Source organism: Oncorhynchus keta, chromosome 7 (assembly GCF_023373465.1).
Source record: "Oncorhynchus keta strain PuntledgeMale-10-30-2019 chromosome 7, Oket_V2, whole genome shotgun sequence".
Lineage (NCBI taxonomy): Eukaryota > Metazoa > Chordata > Actinopteri > Salmoniformes > Salmonidae > Oncorhynchus > Oncorhynchus keta.
Genome location: NC_068427.1, coordinates 50,352,151 through 50,370,793, shown reverse-complemented (window position 1 = coordinate 50,370,793; position 18,643 = coordinate 50,352,151). Strand labels below are relative to the sequence as shown.

General features: G+C 50.0%; 1 protein-coding gene across 1 annotated transcript in view; it reads left to right on the top strand.

Moving 5' to 3' along the window:
* cfap65 (cilia and flagella associated protein 65) overlaps positions 1 to 18,643 on the top strand; it is a 115,176-nt gene that overhangs the window by 43,093 nt on the left and 53,440 nt on the right. The window contains exons 17-23 of the mRNA XM_052521818.1: positions 8,468 to 8,596; positions 10,012 to 10,231; positions 11,395 to 11,571; positions 12,210 to 12,386; positions 13,714 to 13,780; positions 14,201 to 14,311; positions 14,912 to 15,103. Of these exons, the coding sequence (XP_052377778.1) occupies positions 8,468 to 8,596; positions 10,012 to 10,231; positions 11,395 to 11,571; positions 12,210 to 12,386; positions 13,714 to 13,780; positions 14,201 to 14,311; positions 14,912 to 15,103 (1,073 nt within the window). The remainder of the gene's footprint in view (positions 1 to 8,467; positions 8,597 to 10,011; positions 10,232 to 11,394; positions 11,572 to 12,209; positions 12,387 to 13,713; positions 13,781 to 14,200; positions 14,312 to 14,911; positions 15,104 to 18,643) is intronic.

Here is an 18,643-nt window from a genome sequence, read left to right as displayed (position 1 = left end):
AGCCCAACACGGCCAGCCCACACCAAGCCCAACACGGCCCAACACCAGCCCACACCAAGCACAACACGGCCAGCCCACACCAAGCCCAGCATGGCCAGCCCACACCAAGCCCAACACGGCCAGCCCACACTAAGCCCAACACGTGCCAGCCCACACCAAGCCCAACACGCCAGCCAGCCGAAACGGCCAGCCCACACCAAGCCCAGCACAGCCAGCCCACACCAAGCACAACACTGCCAGCCCACACCAAGCCCACAACACTGCCAGCCCACACCAAGCCGAACACGGCCAGCCCACACCAAGCCCAACACAACCAGCCCACACCAAGCCCAGCACAGCTAGCCCACACCAAGCCCAGCACGGCCAGCCCACACCAAGCCCAATAAGGCCAGCCCACACCAAGCCCAACACGGCTAGCCCACACCAAGCCCAGCACTGCCAGCCCACACCAAGCCCAACACAACCAGCCCACACCAAGCCCAACACAGCTAGCCCACACCAAGCCCAGCACGGCCAGCCCACACCAAGCCCAATAAGGCCAGCCCACACCAAGCCCAACATGGCTAGCCCACACCAAGCCCAACACGGCTAGCCCACACCAAGCCCAGCACTGCCAGCCCACACCAAGCCCAACAAGGCCAGCCCACACCAAGCCCAACACGGCTAGCCCACACCAAGCCCAACACGGCTAGCCCACACCAAGCCCAACACAACCAGCCCACACCAAGCCCAGCACAGCTAGCCCACACCAAGCCCAGCACGGCCAGCCCACACCAAGCCCAATAAGGCCAGCCCACACCAAGCCCAACACGGCTAGCCCACACCAAGCCCAACACGGCTAGCCCACACCAAGCCCAGCACTGCCAGCCCACACCAAGCCCAACAAGGCCAGCCCACACCAAGCCCAACACGGCCAGCCCACACCAAGCCCAACACGGCCAGCCCACACCAAGCCCAACACGGCAGCCCACACCAAGCCCAACACGGCCAGCCCACACCAAGCCCAACACGGCCAGCCCACACCAAGCCCAACACGGCCAGCCCACACCAAGCCCAACACGGCCAGCCCACACCAAGCCCAACACGGCCAGCCCACACCAAGCCCAACACGGCCAGCCCACACCAAGCACAACACGGCCAGCCCACACCAAGCCCAACACGGCCAGCCCACACCAAGCCCAACACGGCCAGCCCACACCAAGCCCAACACAGCCAGCCCACACCAAGCCCAACACAGCCAGCCCACACCAAGCCCAACACGGCCAGCCCACACCAAGCCCACAACACGGCCAGCCCACACCAAGCCCAACACTGCCAGCCCACACCAAGCCCAATAAGGCTAGCCCACACCAAGCCCAACACGGCCAGTCCACACCAAGCCCAGCACAGCCAGCCCACACCAAGCACAACACTGCCAGCCCACACCAAGCACAACACTGCCAGCCCACACCAAGCCCAACACGGCCAGCCCACACCAAGCCCAACACAACCAGCCCACACCAAGCCCAGCACAGCGGCCAGCCCACACCAAGCCCAGCACGGCCAGCCCACACCAAGCCCAACCAAGGCCAGCCCACACCAAGCCCAACACGGCCAGCCCACACCAAGCCCAGCACTGCCAGCCCACACCAAGCCCAACACAACCAGCCCACACCAAGCCCAGCACAGGCCAGCCCACACCAAGCCCAGCACGGCCAGCCCACACCAAGCCCACATAAGGCCAGCCCACACCAAGCCCAACATGGCGGCCAGCCCACACCAAGCCCAACACGGCTAGCCCACACCAAGCCCAGCACTGCCAGCCCACACCAAGCCCAATAAGGCCAGCCCACACCAAGCCCAACACGGCCAGCCCACACCAAGCCCAGCACTGCCAGCCCACACCAAGCCCAACACGGCCAGCCCACACCAAGCACAACACGGCCAGCCCACACCAAGCCGAACACGGCCAGCCCACACCAAGCCCAACACGGCCAGCCCACACCAAGCCCAACACGGCCAGCCCACACCAAGCCCAACACGGCCAGCCCACACCAAGCCCAACACGGCCAGCCCACACCAAGCCCAACACAGCCAGCCCACACCAAGCACAACACGGCCAGCCCACACCAAGCCCAACACTGCCAGCCCACACCAAGCCCAACACGGCCAGCCCACACTAAGCCCAACACGGCCAGCCCACACCAAGCCCAACACGGCCAGCCCACACCAAGCCAACACGGCCAGCCCACACCAAGCCCAACACGGCCAGCCCACACTAAGCCCAACACGGCCAGCCCACACCAAGCCCAACACGGCCAGCCCACACCAAGCCCAACACGGCCAGCCCACACCAAGCCCAACACGGCCAGCCCACACCAAGCCCAACACGGCCAGCCCACACCAAGCACAACACGGCCAGCCCACACCAAGCCCAACACAGCCAGCCCACACCAAGCCCAACACAGCCAGCCCACACCAAGCCCAACACAACCAGCCCACACCAAGCACAACACGGCCAGCCCACACCAAGCCCAACACTGCCAGCCCACACCAAGCCCAATAAGGCTAGCCCACACCAAGCCCAATAAGGCTAGCCCACACCAAGCCCAACACGGCTAGCCCACACCAAGCCCAACACGGCTAGCCCACACCAAGCCCAACACGGCTAGCCCACACCAAGACCAACACGGCTAGCCCACACCAAGCCCAACACGGCTAGCCCACACCAAGCCCAACACGGCTAGCCCACACCAAGCCCAGCACGGCCAGCCCACACCAAGCCCAGCACGGCCAGCCCACACCAAGCCCAGCTGGAGGCGGGGGGCTCATTAGAATATTTGTACTGTTTTGTGCAACTGTTACTGAGTTACTGACTTACTGAGTTACTGACTTACTGACTTACTGAGTTACTGACTTACTGAGTTACTGACTTACTGAGTTACTGACTTACTGACTTACTGAGTTACTGACTTACTGACTTACTGATTTACTGAGTTACTGACTTACTGACTTACTGACTTACTGAGTTACTGAGTTACTGACTTACTGACTTACTGACTTACTGACTTACTGACTTACTGATTTACTGACTTACTGAGTTACTGACTTACTGACTTACTGACTTACTGAGTTACTGACTTACTGACTTACTGATTTACTGAGTTACTGACTTACTGACTTACTGAGTTACTGAGTTACTGACTTACTGAGTTACTGAGTTACTGACTTACTGAGTTACTGACTTACTGAGTTACTGACTTACTGACTTACTGATTTACTGACTTACTGACTTACTGACTTACTGACTTACTGAGTTACTGACTTACTGACTTACTGAGTTACTGACTTACTGAGTTACTGACTTACTGACTTACTGACTTACTGAGTTACTGACTTACTGACTTACTGATTTACTGACTTACTGATTTACTGACTTACTGACTTACTGAGTTACTGACTTACTGAGTTCCTGACTTACTGACTTACTGACTTACTGAGTTACTGACTTACTGACTTACTGACTTACTGATTTCCTGACTTACTGACTTACTGACTTACTGAGTTACTGACTTACTGACTTACTGATTTACTGACTTACTGAGTTACTGACTTACTGAGTTACTGAGTTACTGACTTACTGAGTTACTGACTTACTGACTTACTGACTTACTGAGTTACTGACTTACTGATTTACTGACTTACTGATTTACTGACTTACTGACTTACTGACTTACTGAGTTACTGACTTACTGACTTACTGAGTTACTGACTTACTGACTTACTGAGTTACTGACTTACTGACTTACTGACTTACTGACTTACTGACTTACTGACTTACTGAGTTACTGACTTACTGAGTTACTGACTTACTGACTTACTGAGTTACTGACTTACTGAGTTACTGACTTACTGACTTACTGACTTACTGAGTTACTGAGTTACTGACTTACTGACTTACTGGCTTACTGACTTACTGACTTACTGAAAGTGTCGTTCCAGTCTTTTGTTGTGTGATGCCCAGTTTGGTGCTCATGTACACTTCTAATGACGAGTAAGTGTTACGCCACATATGACTTAACAGTTTATCTTCAATCATTAAGTCATTTAGCAGATGCTCTTATCCGAAGCGACTTATCTGTAGTGACTTATCTTTAGTGACTTATCCGTAGTGACTTATCTGTAGTGACTTATCCGTAGTGACTTATCTGTAGTGACTTATCCGTAGTGACTTATCTGTAGTGACTTATCTGTAGTGACTTATCCGTAGTGACTTATCCGTAGTGACTTATCTGTAGTGACTTATCCGTAGTGACTTATCTGTAGTGACTTATCCGTAGTGACTTATCTGTAGTGACTTATCCGCAGTGACTTATCTGTAGTGACTTATCTGTAGTGACTTATCCGTAGTGACTTATCTGTAGTGACTTATCCGTAGTGACTTATCTGTAGTGACTTATCTGTAGTGACTTATCTGTAGTGACTTATCCGTAGTGACTTATCTGTAGTGACTTATCTGTAGTGACTTATCCGTAGTGACTTATCCGTAGTGACTTATCTGTAGTGACTTATCCGTAGTGACTTATCTGTAGTGACTTATCCGTAGTGACTTATCCGTAGTGACTTATCTGTAGTGACTTATCCGTAGTGACTTATCCGTAGCGACTTACCTGTAGCGCATTCAGCCAGACGATAAAACCTCATATCACAGGTGCATTGACCATGATGTTGGCAGCCTACACGGGACCGATATTATAGCCCGCATCGTGCCAACATGGACATGCTGCTGAGACTACTACCGTTACTTCATACTGGTGGTGCCACCGTGTGTGGTGGGGCGGTGGAATACCTGCGTTCTCCACCGTATGTACCACTGCTGTAGGGGGATGGGGAGTACGGCAGTGTAGCCGAGCTCGCTAGTGCAGCTGAGAGGCGACGTGATTGGCTTGAAACTCCCCGGTCACACCACACTGTGATTCTGTTCTGTTTTTGTTCAGCTTACTTACTTACTTACTTACTAAACCCTCTTCATTAAGCCACAAACATCATCTGCCACTGGAGTCTGTCTTTGGCCAAAACGCCTCCTGGTTCACTGTCCCATAACAGACCCATCTCTTCCTGGTTCACTGTCCCATAACAAACCAATCTCTTCCTGGTTCACTGTCCCATAACAGACCCATCTCTTCCTGGTTCACTGTCCCATAACAGACCCATCTCCTCCAGGTTCACTGTCCCATAACAGACCCATCTCCTCCAGGTTCACTGTCCCATAACAGACCCATCTCTTCCTGGTTCACTGTCCCATAACAGACCCATCTCTTCCTGGTTCACTGTCCCATAACAGACCCACCTCTTCCTGGTTCACTGTCCCATAACAGACCCATCTCTTCCTGGTTCACTGTCCCATAACAGACCCATCTCTTCCTGGTTCACTGTCCCATAACAGACCCATCTCCTCCTTCTCTTCCAGGTTCACTGTCCCATAACAGACCCATCTCCTCCTTCTCTTCCAGGTTCACTGTCCCATAACAGACCCATCTCTTCCTGGTACACTGTCTCATAACAGACCCATCTCCTCCAGGTTCACTGTCCCATAACAGACCCTTCTCCTCCATCTCCTCCAGGTTCACTGTCCCATAACAGACCCATCTCCTCCAGGTTCACTGTCCCATAACAGACCCTTCTCCTCCATCTCCTCCAGGTTCACTGTCCCATAACAGACCCATCTCCTCCAGGTACACTGTCCCATAACAGACCCATCTCCTCCAGGTTCACTGTCCCATAACAGACCCTTCTCCTCCATCTCCTCCAGGTTCACTGTCCCATAACAGACCCATCTCCTCCAGGTTCACTGTCCCATAACAGACCCATCTCTTCCTGGTTCACTGTCCCATAACAGACCCATCTCCTCCAGGTTCACTGTCCCATAACAGACCCTTCTCCTCCAGGTTCACTGTCCCATAACAGACCCATCTCCTCCAGGTTCACTGTCCCATAACAGACCCTTCTCCTCCATCTCCTCCAGGTTCACTGTCCCATAACAGACCCTTCTCCTCCATCTCCTCCAGGTTCACTGTCCCATAACAGACCCATCTCCTCCAGGTTCACTGTCCCATAACAGACCCTTCTCCTCCATCTCCTCCAGGTTCACTGTCCCATAACAGACCCATCTCCTCCAGGTTCACTGTCCCATAACAGACCCTTCTCCTCCATCTCCTCCAGGTTCACTGTCCCATAACAGACCCATCTCCTCCAGGTACACTGTCCCATAACAGACCCATCTCTTCCTGGTTCACTGTCCCATAACAGACCCTTCTCCTCCAGGTTCACTGTCCCATAACAGACCCATCTCCTCCAGGTTCACTGTCCCATAACAGACCCATCTCCTCCAGGTTCACTGTCCCATAACAGACCCATCTCCTCCAGGTTCACTGTCCCATAACAGACCCATCTCCTCCAGGTTCACTGTCCCATAACAGACCCATCTCCTCCAGGTTCACTGTCCCATAACAGACCCATCTCCTCCAGGTTCACTGTCCCATAACAGACCCTTCTCCTCCATCTCCTCCAGGTTCACTGTCCCATAACAGACCCATCTCCTCCAGGTTCACTGTCCCATAACAGACCCATCTCCTCCAGGTTCACTGTCCCATAACAGACCCATCTCCTCCTGGTTCACTGTCCCATAACAGACCCATCTCCTCCTGGTTCACTGTCCCATAACAGACCCATCTCTTCCTGGTTCACTGTCCCATAACAGACCCTGGTTCACTGTCCCTAACAGACCCAGGTTCACTGTCCCATAACAGACCCATCTCTTCCTGGTTCACTGTCCCATAACAGACCCATCTCCTCTAGGTTCACTGTCCCATAACAGACCCTTCTCCTCCATCTCTTCCAGGTTTACTGTCCCATAACAGACCCATCTCTTCCAGGTTTACTGTCCCATAACAGACCCTTCTCCTCCAGGTTCACTGTCCCATAACAGACCCATCTCTTCCTGGTTCACTGTCCCATAACAGACCCATCTCCTCCTGGTTCACTGTCCCATAACAGACCCATCTCTTCCTGGTTCACTGTCCCATAACAGACCCTTCTCCTCCAGGTTCACTGTCCCATAACAGACCCATCTCTTCCTGGTTCACTGTCCCATAACAGACCCATCTCCTCTAGGTTCACTGTCCCATAACAGACCCTTCTCCTCCATCTCTTCCAGGTTTACTGTCCCATAACAGACCCATCTCCTCCTGGTTCACTGTCCCATAACAGACCCATCTCTTCCAGGTTCACTGTCCCATAACAGACCCATCTCTTCCAGGTTCACTGTCCCATAACAGACCCATCTCCTCCAGGTTCACTGTCCCATAACAGACCCTTCTCCTCCATCTCCTCTAGGTTCACTGTCCCATAACAGACCCATCTCTTCCAGGTTCACTGTCCCATAACAGACCCATCTCTTCCAGGTTCACTGTCCCATAACAGACCCATCTCTTCCAGGTTCACTGTCCCATAACAGACCCATCTCCTCTAGGTTCACTGTCCCATAACAGACCCATCTCCTCCAGGTTCACTGTCCCATAACAGACCCATCTCCTCCAGGTTCACTGTCCCATAACAGACCCATCTCTTCCAGGTTCACTGTCCCATAACAGACCCTTCTCCTCCAGGTTCACTGTCCCATAACAGACCCATCTCCTCTAGGTTCACTGTCCCATAACAGACCCATCTCCTCCTGGTTCACTGTCCCATAACAGACCCATCTCCTCCTGGTTCACTGTCCCATAACAGACCCATCTCCTCCTGGTTCACTGTCCCATAACAGACCCATCTCTTCCTGGTTCACTGTCCCATAACAGACCCATCTCTTCCTGGTTCACAGTCCCATAACAGACCCTCACTGTCCCATAACAGACCCTTCTCCTCCAGGTTCACTGTCCCATAACAGACCCATCTCCTCCAGGTTCACTGTCCCATAACAGACCCTTCTCCTCCATCTCCTCCAGGTTCACTGTCCCATAACAGACCCTTCTCCTCCAGGTTCACTGTCCCATAACAGACCCTTCTCTTCCTGGTTCACTGTCCCATAACAGACCCATCTCCTCCAGGTTCACTGTCCCATAACAGACCCATCTCTTCCTGGTTCACTGTCCCATAACAGACCCCTAGGTTCACTGTCCCATAACAGACCCATCTCTTCCTGGTTCACTGTCCCATAACAGACCCATCTCTTCCAGGTTCACTGTCCCATAACAGACCCATCTCCTCCTGGTTCACTGTCCCATAACAGACCCATCTCTTCCAGGTTCACTGTCCCATAACAGACCCATCTCCTCCAGGTTCACTGTCCCATAACAGACCCATCTCCTCCATCTCCTCCAGGTTCACTGTCCCATAACAGACCCTTCTCCTCCAGGTTCACTGTCCCATAACAGACCCATCTCCTCTAGGTTCAGTGGTTAATAGCTTTATCCTGTTCTGTGTATTAAAGCCCTGGAGCTGGACTCTGAGAGAGGCACCATCCCAGCTCGCTCCAGGCTGCTGATCCGCTCCACCGTGAGGCCTGCCAGGAGGACCAGATACTGCTGGGACCTCACATACCAGACACTCAGCTCTGCAGGTAGGTCCCCTGTTAGACAGCAGATACTCAGCTCTGCAGGTAGGTCCCCTGTCAGACAGCAGATACTCAGCTCTGCAGGTAGGTCCCCTGTTAGACAGCAGATACTCAGCTCTGCAGGTAGGTCCCCTGTTAGACAGCTGATAGACAGCAGACACTCTGCTGTGCAGGTAGGTCCCCTGATAGACAGCAGATACTCTGCTCTGCAGGTAGGTCCCCTGTTAGACAGCAGATACTCAGCTCTGCAGGTAGGTCCCCTGATAGACAGCAGACACTCTGCTCTGCAGGTAGGTCACCTGATAGACAGCAGATACTCAGCTCTGATGTAATGGTTGTTTTGAAGACAGCCTTTCCCTCTCCACTCTGTCTCTGTCTCTCTCCTCCCTGTAGGTCCCCTGTTGACAGCAGATACTCAGCTCTGCAGGTAGGTCCCCTGGACTGACAGCAGATTCCCCTCAGCTCCCTCCAGGTAGGTCCCCTGTTAGACAGCAGATACTCAGCTCCCAGGTAGGTCCCCTGATGCTGACAGCAGACACTCGGTGGCTCTGCAGATGGTTCCCCTGATAGACTCAGATACTCAGCTCCCAGGTAGGTCCCCTGGCTAGACAGCAGACACTCTGCTCTGACTGTAGGTCCCCTGTCTAGACAGCAGACACTCTGCTCCTCCTGGTGGTGGGCCCTGTTAGACAGCAGATACTCAGCTCTGCAGATAGGTCCCCTGCTCTGACAGCAGATACTCAGCTCTGCAGGTAGGTCCCCTGTTAGACAGCAGATGGGACACCTCAACGCCCACTCAGCTCTGCAGATAGGTCCCCTGATAGACAGCAGACACTCTGCTCTGCAGGTAGGTCCCCTGTCAGACAGCAGATACTCAGCTCTGCAGGTAGGTCCCCTGATAGACAGCAGATACTCAGCTCTGGAGGTAGGTCCCCTGATAGACAGCAGATACTCAGCTCTGCAGGTAGGTCCCCTGATAGACAGCAGACACTCTGCTCTGCAGGTAGGTCACCTGATAGACAGCAGACACTCAGCTCTGCAGGTAGGTCCCCAGCATCAGGATTTGAATGACTAACTGTGATGTAATGGTTGTTTTTAAGAATTTTCCTAACCTTTCCCTCTCCCCTTGTCTTTTTGTCTCTCTCCTCCCTGTCCCTCCCGGTGGTGGGCTGTGCTGTTCGACTGTGGTCCTTGGACTGTCTGTCTCTTTCCCCTCCCTCTCCCTCCCGGTGGTGGGCTGTGCCGATCGACTTTGGTCCTTGGACTGTCTCTTTCCCCTCCCTCTCCCTCCCGGTGGTTGGCTGTGCTGTTCGACTGTGGTCCTTGACTGTTTGTCTCTTTCCTCTCCCTCCGGTGGTTGGCTGTGCTGTTCGACTGTGGTCCTTGGACTGTCTGTCTCTTTCCCCTCCCTCTCCCTCCAGGCTCTGTGCTGGATGCTCCCCAGGCTCTGTGCCAGGTGCAGGGTGAAGGGGTGTTCCCCACCCTGGAGGTGACAGATGTGCGTTGCAGCGGCAGCGTGGAGGGGCTCAGCAAGCTGCAGATCTGGAGCCTCTTTTCTCTGGGACACCTCAACGCCCACCTGCAGAGAGATTCCCGCCCCAAGTCAGCTCAATTAGATTCCGGGTTTCCAGTCAGACACAGGTGGGTTAGTCAGTCAATTAGATTCCTTTTCAAGTCAGTCAATTAGATTCCTTTTCAAGTCAGTCAATTAGATTCCTTTTCAAGTCAGTCATTCGATTCCTTTTCAAGTCAGTCAATTAGATTCCTTTTCAAGTCAGTCAATTAGATTCCTTTTCAAGTCAGTCATTAGATTCCTTTTCAAGTCAGTCATTCGATTCCTTTTCAAGTCAGTCATTAGATTCCTTTTCAAGTCAGTCAATTAGATTCCTTTTCAAGTCAGTCAATTAGATTCCTTTTCAAGTCAGTCAATTAGATTCCTTTTCAAGTCAGTCAATTAGATTCCTTTTCAAGTCAGTCAATTAGATTCCTTTTCAAGTCAGTCAATTAGATTCCTTTTCAAGTCAGTCATTAGATTCCTTTTCAAGTCAGTCAATTAGATTCCTTTTCAAGTCAGTCAATTAGATTCCTTTTCAAGTCAGTCAATTAGATTCCTTTTCAAGTCAGTCAATTAGATTCCTTTTCAAGTCAGTCATTAGATTCCTTTTCAAGTCAGTCAATTAGATTCCTTTTCAAGTCAGTCAATTAGATTCCTTTTCAAGTCAGTCATTCGATTCCTTTTCAAGTCAGTCAATTAGATTCCTTTTCAAGTCAGTCAATTAGATTCCTTTTCAAGTCAGTCAATTAGATTCCTTTTCAAGTCAGTCATTAGATTCCTTTTCAAGTCAGTCATTAGATTCCTTTTCAAGTCAGTCATTCGATTCCTTTTCAAGTCAGTCAATTAGATTCCTTTTCAAGTCAGTCATTAGATTCCTTTTCAAGTCAGTCATTCGATTCCTTTTCAAGTCAGTCAATTAGATTCCTTTTCAAGTCAGTCAATTAGATTCCTTTTCAAGTCAGTCAATTAGATTCCTTTTCAAGTCAGTCATTCGATTCCTTTTCAAGTCAGTCATTCGATTCCTTTTCGATTCCTTTTCAAGTCAGTCATTAGATTCCTTTTCAAGTCAGTCATTCGATTCCTTTTCAAGTCAGTCATTCGATTCCTTTTCAAGTCAGTCAATTCAGAGAACAAACTGAAAATCCCCCCAAAAACACTCAATTGAAATGTGAATTTACTCCAACCCCTATCCACCCATCTATGAACTGTTGTGACATTTGTAATATCAGTGAATGGAATTGGCCTGGAGTTATATACAATGTGTAGTTGAGGTGTGTCTGTCCCCCACCTCCTCCAGTCTGCGTCGCTGTCCCTCCATCTTCACGTCGGCCATGTTGGATTTCAACTTCAGCGCTGCTCCGCTGGGCTCAGACCCCTCCAATGTGCTGCTGATGTTTGAGAACACTGGGAGCATCCCTGTCGAGTGGTCAGTATCTGTTATGCTATGCTAATATGCTATGTTATGCTATGCTATGCTATGTTATGCTATGCTATGTTGTGCTATGCTTTTCTATGCTATGTTATGCAATGTTATGATGTGCTATGCTTTTCTATGCTATGCTATGTTTTTCTATGTGTTTCTATGCGTTTCTATCCTATGCTATGTTATGCTTTGCTATGTTGTGCTATGCTTTTCTATTCTATGTTATGCTATGCTATGTTATGTTGTGCTATGCTTTTCTATTCTATGTTATGCTATGCTATGTTATGTTGTGCTATGCTTTTCTATTCTATGTTATGCTATGTTATGCTATGCTATGTTATGTTGTGCTATGCTATGTTATGTTGTGCTATGCTTTTCTATTCTATGTTATGCTATGTTATGTTATGTTATGTCCTTTGTGCTATGCTTTTCTATTCTATGTTATTGCTATGTAGAATGCTATGCACACATGACTTTCTTTATCCTATGTTATGCTATGCTTTGTTATGTTGTCTATGTTATGCTATCTATGTTATGCTTCTATGTTAGGCTATGCTATCTAAACTAAGCTATGTTATTATATGTTAGGCTATGCTCTAAACTAAGCTATGCTATTCTATGCTAACCTCCACTCCCGCCAGGTCGTTCCTGTTCCCAGAAGACCAGCAGATAGAGCTTGAGTACTGGGCTGAGACTGGGGAGTTCAGCACGACAGAGCTCCACCACATGAAGGTGCAGGATAACAGGCTGTTTAATATAGCACCCCGCTCTGGTAAACTACACCCAGGACAGCAGAAGACAGTGACATTTAGCTACAGGTATGTCCTAATACAGGGGTGAGCAACATTTTTGGGCTTTAGGGCCACATCAGGATTTAGAAATTCAATGTCCAAACTGATTTTTTTTGCGGGGGGGACCGATTTTAGTCGTTAAATTCAATCAGTAAGCGAGAAGAAGGGCGGTTATTTTCAAATACTGTAGGTCCATTATTATCTCTACATATCCCCTCCACTCCCTGCTCTAGTCTCATGTTGCACTACTTCCACATTTTTTAAAAATTTTTTTTTACCTTTATTTAACCAGGCAAGTCAGTTAAGAACATATTCTTATTTTCAATGACGGCCTAGGAACAGTGGGTTAACTGCCTTGTTCAGGGGCAGAACGACAGATTTGTACCTTGTCAGCTAGGGGGTTTGAACTCGCAACCTTCCGGTTACTAGTCCAACACTCTAACCACTAGACGACAGATTTGTACCTTGTCAGCTCGGGGTTTGAACTCGCAACCTTCCGGTTACTAGTCCAACACTCTAACCACTAGACGACAGATTTGTACCTTGTCAGCTCGGGGTTTGAACTCGCAACCTTCCGGTTACTAGTCCAACACTCTAACCACTAGGCTACCCTGCCGCCTCTACACTCTAACCACTTGGCTACCCACGCCTCTGCACTCTAACCAAAGGCTACCTGCCACCTCTACACTCTAAATAGGCATTCTGACTCTAACCATAATGCCCGTGATGAGATCTAACTATTCTTACATTACCGTCTCGTCTTGGGTTGTTGCCGTTCTTCTAACCACAGACATGCCGCCTCTTTGTTGGCTACTGACCGTCTCCCAGTCACTAGGCTTCAAGCTGTCTCACGGCAGGATTCTGGTGAGACTCAACCACTAGGCTCCTATCTTTACCACTGTTTCTGCAGGGGACCACTAGGATTCTGCCACCTCTGCACTCTAGACCACTAGGCTACCCTGCCGTCTACACTCTAACCACTAGGCTACCCTGCCGCCTCTACACTCTAACCACTAGGCTCCTGCCGCCTCTACACTCTAACCAGGCTGCCAGATGTCTACACTCTTGGGAACCCTATTTTAGATGTAACCACTGGGTTTGTTACATTAACCACAGGACCTCAGATCTAACCACTAGGCTACCCTGCCGCCTCTACACTCTAACCCAGTATTTTAACCACTAGGTTTGCCTTAACACTCTAACCACTAGGCTACTCGGCTATTGAGGTTGGATACACAGACGCAACAAAAAAGAATAGCCCTTAATAATAAATCATTCAAGAAAATAATGACGTGATGAGATGTAATATTCTTCACATTACCGTCCGTCTTGTTGTTGTCGTTCTTCTTCACAGACATGACTTTGTTGGTACTGACCGTCTCCCAGTCCTGTTCAAGCTGTCTCACGGCAGAGAGATTCTGGTGAGACAGCACAGTCATATTTTATGTTTCCTAGGAAACAGATTCTAGTCTAGACCTCTCTGTTGAACCTGCTTGTTAATTCAGGATCAGATGTCGTCTTGGGAACCAGTATTTTTAGATGTCTGGGTTTGTTAATTCAGGATCAGATATAGTCTTGGGAACCAGTATTTTTAGATGTCTGGGTTTGTTAATTCAGGATCAGATGTCGTCTTGGGAACCAGTATTTTAGATGTCTGGGTTTGTTAATTCAGGATCAGATGTCGTCTTGGGAACCAGTATTTTAGATGTCTGGGTTTGTTAATTCAGGACCAGATGTCGTCTTGGGAACCAGTATTTTTAGATGTCTGAGCTGAGGATAGAATAAAACTGTATCTCGTGCTGATAATACCGTCAATCTTCGTTTTGTTTGTCTGTGTGCAGTTGAACTTCATGGGAGTGACGGTGGAGAGAGACAGACACTACCTGCACTTCACCTGCACCAAGCACGTCTTTGCCCCAGTGCCAATCGGGGGGTTCAGTCCCCCTAAACAGGTTAGACTCCCTGCTCAGGCTTCACAATACAGTGTGAAAGGGTGGAAACTCACCTCATCCCCTCTCCAATGTATAGAACCCACCTTGGTTGTTTCTCTCTGCCTCGCTATTCTTATTTTACCGCGGCTCTTTTTTAATTATTTGTTACTTTTATTTCCTATTTTTTAGGTAATTTTCTTAAAACTGAATTGTTGGTTAGGAGCTCGTAAGTAAGTATTTCACTGTAACGTTGTATTCGGCGCATGTGACAAATACAATTTAAATTTGATTTGAAGACCGTTATAATATAATATAATTACACCAGAAAGCGTATCATTCACTACGACCCTCAGTTTCAGCTAAGTGTTGTTGCGGGTGTAGCGAAATGCTTGTGTTTCTAGCGCCAACAGTGCAGTAATATCTAACAACAAATACCCAATACTCGCAACTCTAAGTAAAGGAATGAAATTAAGAATATATAAATATATGGATGAGTAATGTCAGAGCAGCATAGACTTAAGATACAGTAGAATACAATATATATATGATGAGTAATTCAAGATATGTAAACATTCATCCCTTCATCATGAAGAGTCGTCACAGTGTCTGGTTGTATTGCAGGTGTATGAGCTGTACAACGGAGGGGCTGTCCCTCTGAGGTACCGTGTGGACACAGAGCCCCTTGAGCAGCTGACGGCTGATAACTTTGGTCACCCCGTGATGCAGTGTCTCAACCCCCAGGGAGAGGTGAAGCCTGGCAGGACAGCCCTGCTGGAGTGGGTCCTCTCCCCCCTGGAGGCCAAGACTTACAGTGTGAGTAGCAACCCTCTGTTAGGTGACCGAGAGGTTAGAGAGACGGCATGCCACCCTAGATTTGCAGTTTGAAGTCCGAAGGGGAAAAACTGGTATCCTTCTAGGTATTCTAGATGCCATCTCCTGTCGTTGTACCATCTTCCTCCTCCTCTCTCCTGTCGTTGTACCATCTTCCTCCTCCTCTCTCCTGTCGTTGTACCATCTTCCTCCTCCTCTCTCCTGTCGTTGTACCATCTTCCTCCTCCTCTCTCCTGTCGTTGTACCATCTTCCTCCTCCTCTCTCCTGTCGTTGTACCATCTTCCTCCTCCTCTCTCCTGTCGTTGTACCATCTTCCTCCTCCTCTCTCCTGTCGTTGTACCATCTTCCTCCTCCTCTCTCCTGTCGTTGTACCATCTTCCTCCTCCTCTCTCCTGTCGTTGTACCATCTTCCTCCTCCTCTCTCCTGTCGTTGTACCATCTTCCTCCTCCTCTCTCCTGTCGTTGTACCATCTTCCTCCTCCTCTCTCCTGTCGTTGTACCATCTTCCTCCTCCTCTCTCCTGTCGTTGTACCATCTTCCTCCTCCTCTCTCCTGTCGTTGTACCATCTTCCTCCTCCTCTCTCCTGTCGTTGTACCATCTTCCTCCTCCTCTCTCCTGTCGTTGTACCATCTTCCTCCTCCTCCTCTCTCCTGTCGTTGTACCATCTTCCTCCTTCCTCCTCTCTCCTGTCGTTGTACCATCTTCCTCCTCCTCTCTCCTGTCGTTGTACCATCTTACCATCTTCCTCCTCCTCTCTCCTGTCGTTGTACCATCTTCCTCCTCCTCTCTCCTGTCGTTGTACCATCTTCCTCTTCCTCTCTCCTGTCGTTGTACCATCTTCCTCCTCCTCTCTCCTGTCGTTGTACCATCTTCCTCCTCCTCTCTCCTGTCGTTGTACCATCTTCCTCCTCCTCTCTCCTGTCGTTGTACCATCTTCCTCCTCCTCTCTCCTGTCGTTGTATCATCTTCCTCTTCCTCTCTCCTGTCGTTGTATCATCTTCCTCCTCCTCTCTCCTGTCGTTGTATCATCTTCCTCCTCCTCTCTCCTGTCGTTGTACCATCTTCCTCCTCCTCTCTCCTGTCGTTGTACCATCTTCCTCCTCCTCTCTCCTGTCGTTGTACCATCTTCCTCCTCTCTCCTGTCGTTGTATCATCTTCCTCCTCCTCTCTCCTGTCGTTGTATCATCTTCCTCCTCCTCTCTCCTGTCGTTGTATCATCTTCCTCCTCCTCTCTCCTGTCGTTGTATCATCTTCCTCCTCCTCTCTCCTGTCGTTGTACCATCTTCCTCCTCCTCTCTCCTGTCGTTGTACCATCTTCCTCCTCCTCTCTCCTGTCGTTGTATCATCTTCCTCCTCCTCTCTCCTGTCGTTGTACCATCTTCCTCCTCCTCTCTCCTGTCGTTGTACCATCTTCCTCCTCCTCTCTCCTGTCGTTGTATCATCTTCCTCCTCCTCTCTCCTGTCGTTGTACCATCTTCCTCCTCCTCTCTCCTGTCGTTGTACCATCTTCCTCCTCCTCTCTCCTGTCGTTGTACCATCTTCCTCCTCCTCTCTCCTGTCGTTGTATCATCTTCCTCCTCCTCTCTCCTGTCGTTGTATCATCTTCCTCCTCCTCTCTCCTGTCGTTGTATCATCTTCCTCCTCCTCTCTCCTGTCGTTGTACCATCTTCCTCCTCCTCTCTCCTGTCGTTGTATCATCTTCCTCCTCCTCTCTCCTGTCGTTGTACCATCTTCCTCCTCCTCTCTCCTGTCGTTGTACCATCTTCCTCCTCCTCTCTCCTGTCGTTGTACCATCTTCCTCCTCCTCTCTCCTGTCGTTGTACCATCTTCCTCCTCCTCTCTCCTGTCGTTGTACCATCTTCCTCCTCCTCTCTCCTGTCGTTGTATCATCTTCCTCCTCCTCTCTCCTGTCGTTGTATCATCTTCCTCCTCCTCTCTCCTGTCGTTGTACCATCTTCCTCCTCCTCTCTCCTGTCGTTGTACCATCTTCCTCCTCCTCTCTCCTGTCGTTGTACCATCTTCCTCCTCCTCTCTCCTGTCGTTGTATCATCTTCCTCCTCTCTCCCTCCATCTTCCTCCTCCTCTCTCCTGTCGTTGTACCATCTTCCTCCTCCCTCTCCTGTCGTTGTATCATCTTCCTCCTCCTCTCTCCTGTCGTTGTACCATCTTCCTCCTCCTCTCTCCTGTCGTTGTACCATCTTCCTCCTCCTCTCTCCTGTCGTTGTACCATCTTCCTCCTCCTCTTCCGTTGTATCATCTTCTCTTCCTCTCTCCTGTCGTTGTATCATCTTCCTCCTCCTCTCTCCTGTCGTTGTATCATCTTCCTCCTCCTCTCTCCTGTCGTTGTACCATCTTCCTCCTCCTCTCTCCTGTCGTTGTACCATCTTCCTCCTCCTCTCTCCTGTCGTTGTACCATCTTCCTCCTCCTCTCTCCTGTCGTTGTACCATCTTCCTCCTCCTCTCTCCTGTCGTTGTACCATCTTCCTCCTCTCTCCTGTCGTTGTATCATCTTCCTCTTCCTCTCTCCTGTCGTTGTATCATCTTCCTCCTCCTCTCTCCTGTCGTTGTATCATCTTCCTCCTCCTCTCTCCTGTCGTTGTATCATCTTCCTCCTCTCTCCTGTCCTCATCTTCCTCCTCCTCTCTCCTGTCGTTGTACCATCTTCCTCCTCTCTCCTGTCGTTGTACCATCTTCCTCTTCCTCTCTCCTGTCGTTGTACCATCTTCCTCCTCCTCTCTCCTGTCGTTGTACCATCTTCCTCCTCCTCTCTCCTGTCGTTGTACCATCTTCCTCCTCCTCTCTCCTGTCGTTGTACCATCTTCCTCCTCCTCTCTCCTGTCGTTGTACCATCTTCCTCTTCCTCTCTCCTGCTGTTGTACCATCTTCCTCCTCCTCTCTCCTGTCGTTGTACCATCTTCCTCCTCCTCTCTCCTGTCGTTGTACCATCTTCCTCCTCCTCTCTCCTGTCGTTGTACCATCTTCCTCCTCCTCTCTCCTGTCGTTGTACCATCTTCCTCTTCCTCTCTCCTGTCGTTGTACCATCTTCCTCTTCCTCTCTCCTGTCGTTGTACCATCTTCCTCCTCCTCTCTCCTGTCGTTGTACCATCTTCCTCCTCCTCTCTCCTGTCGTTGTACCATCTTCCTCCTCCTCTCTCCTGTCGTTGTATCATCTTCCTCTTCCTCTCTCCTGTCGTTGTATCATCTTCCTCCTCCTCTCTCCTGTCGTTGTACCATCTTCCTCCTCCTCTCTCCTGTCGTTGTACCATCTTCCTCCTCCTCTCTCCTGTCGTTGTACCATCTTCCTCCTCCTCTCTCCTGTCGTTGTACCATCTTCCTCCTCTCTCCTGTCGTTGTATCATCTTCCTCTTCCTCTCTCCTGTCGTTGTATCATCTTCCTCCTCCTCTCTCCTGTCGTTGTATCATCTTCCTCCTCCTCTCTCCTGTCGTTGTATCATCTTCCTCCTCCTCTCTCCTGTCGTTGTATCATCTTCCTCCTCCTCTCTCCTGTCGTTGTACCATC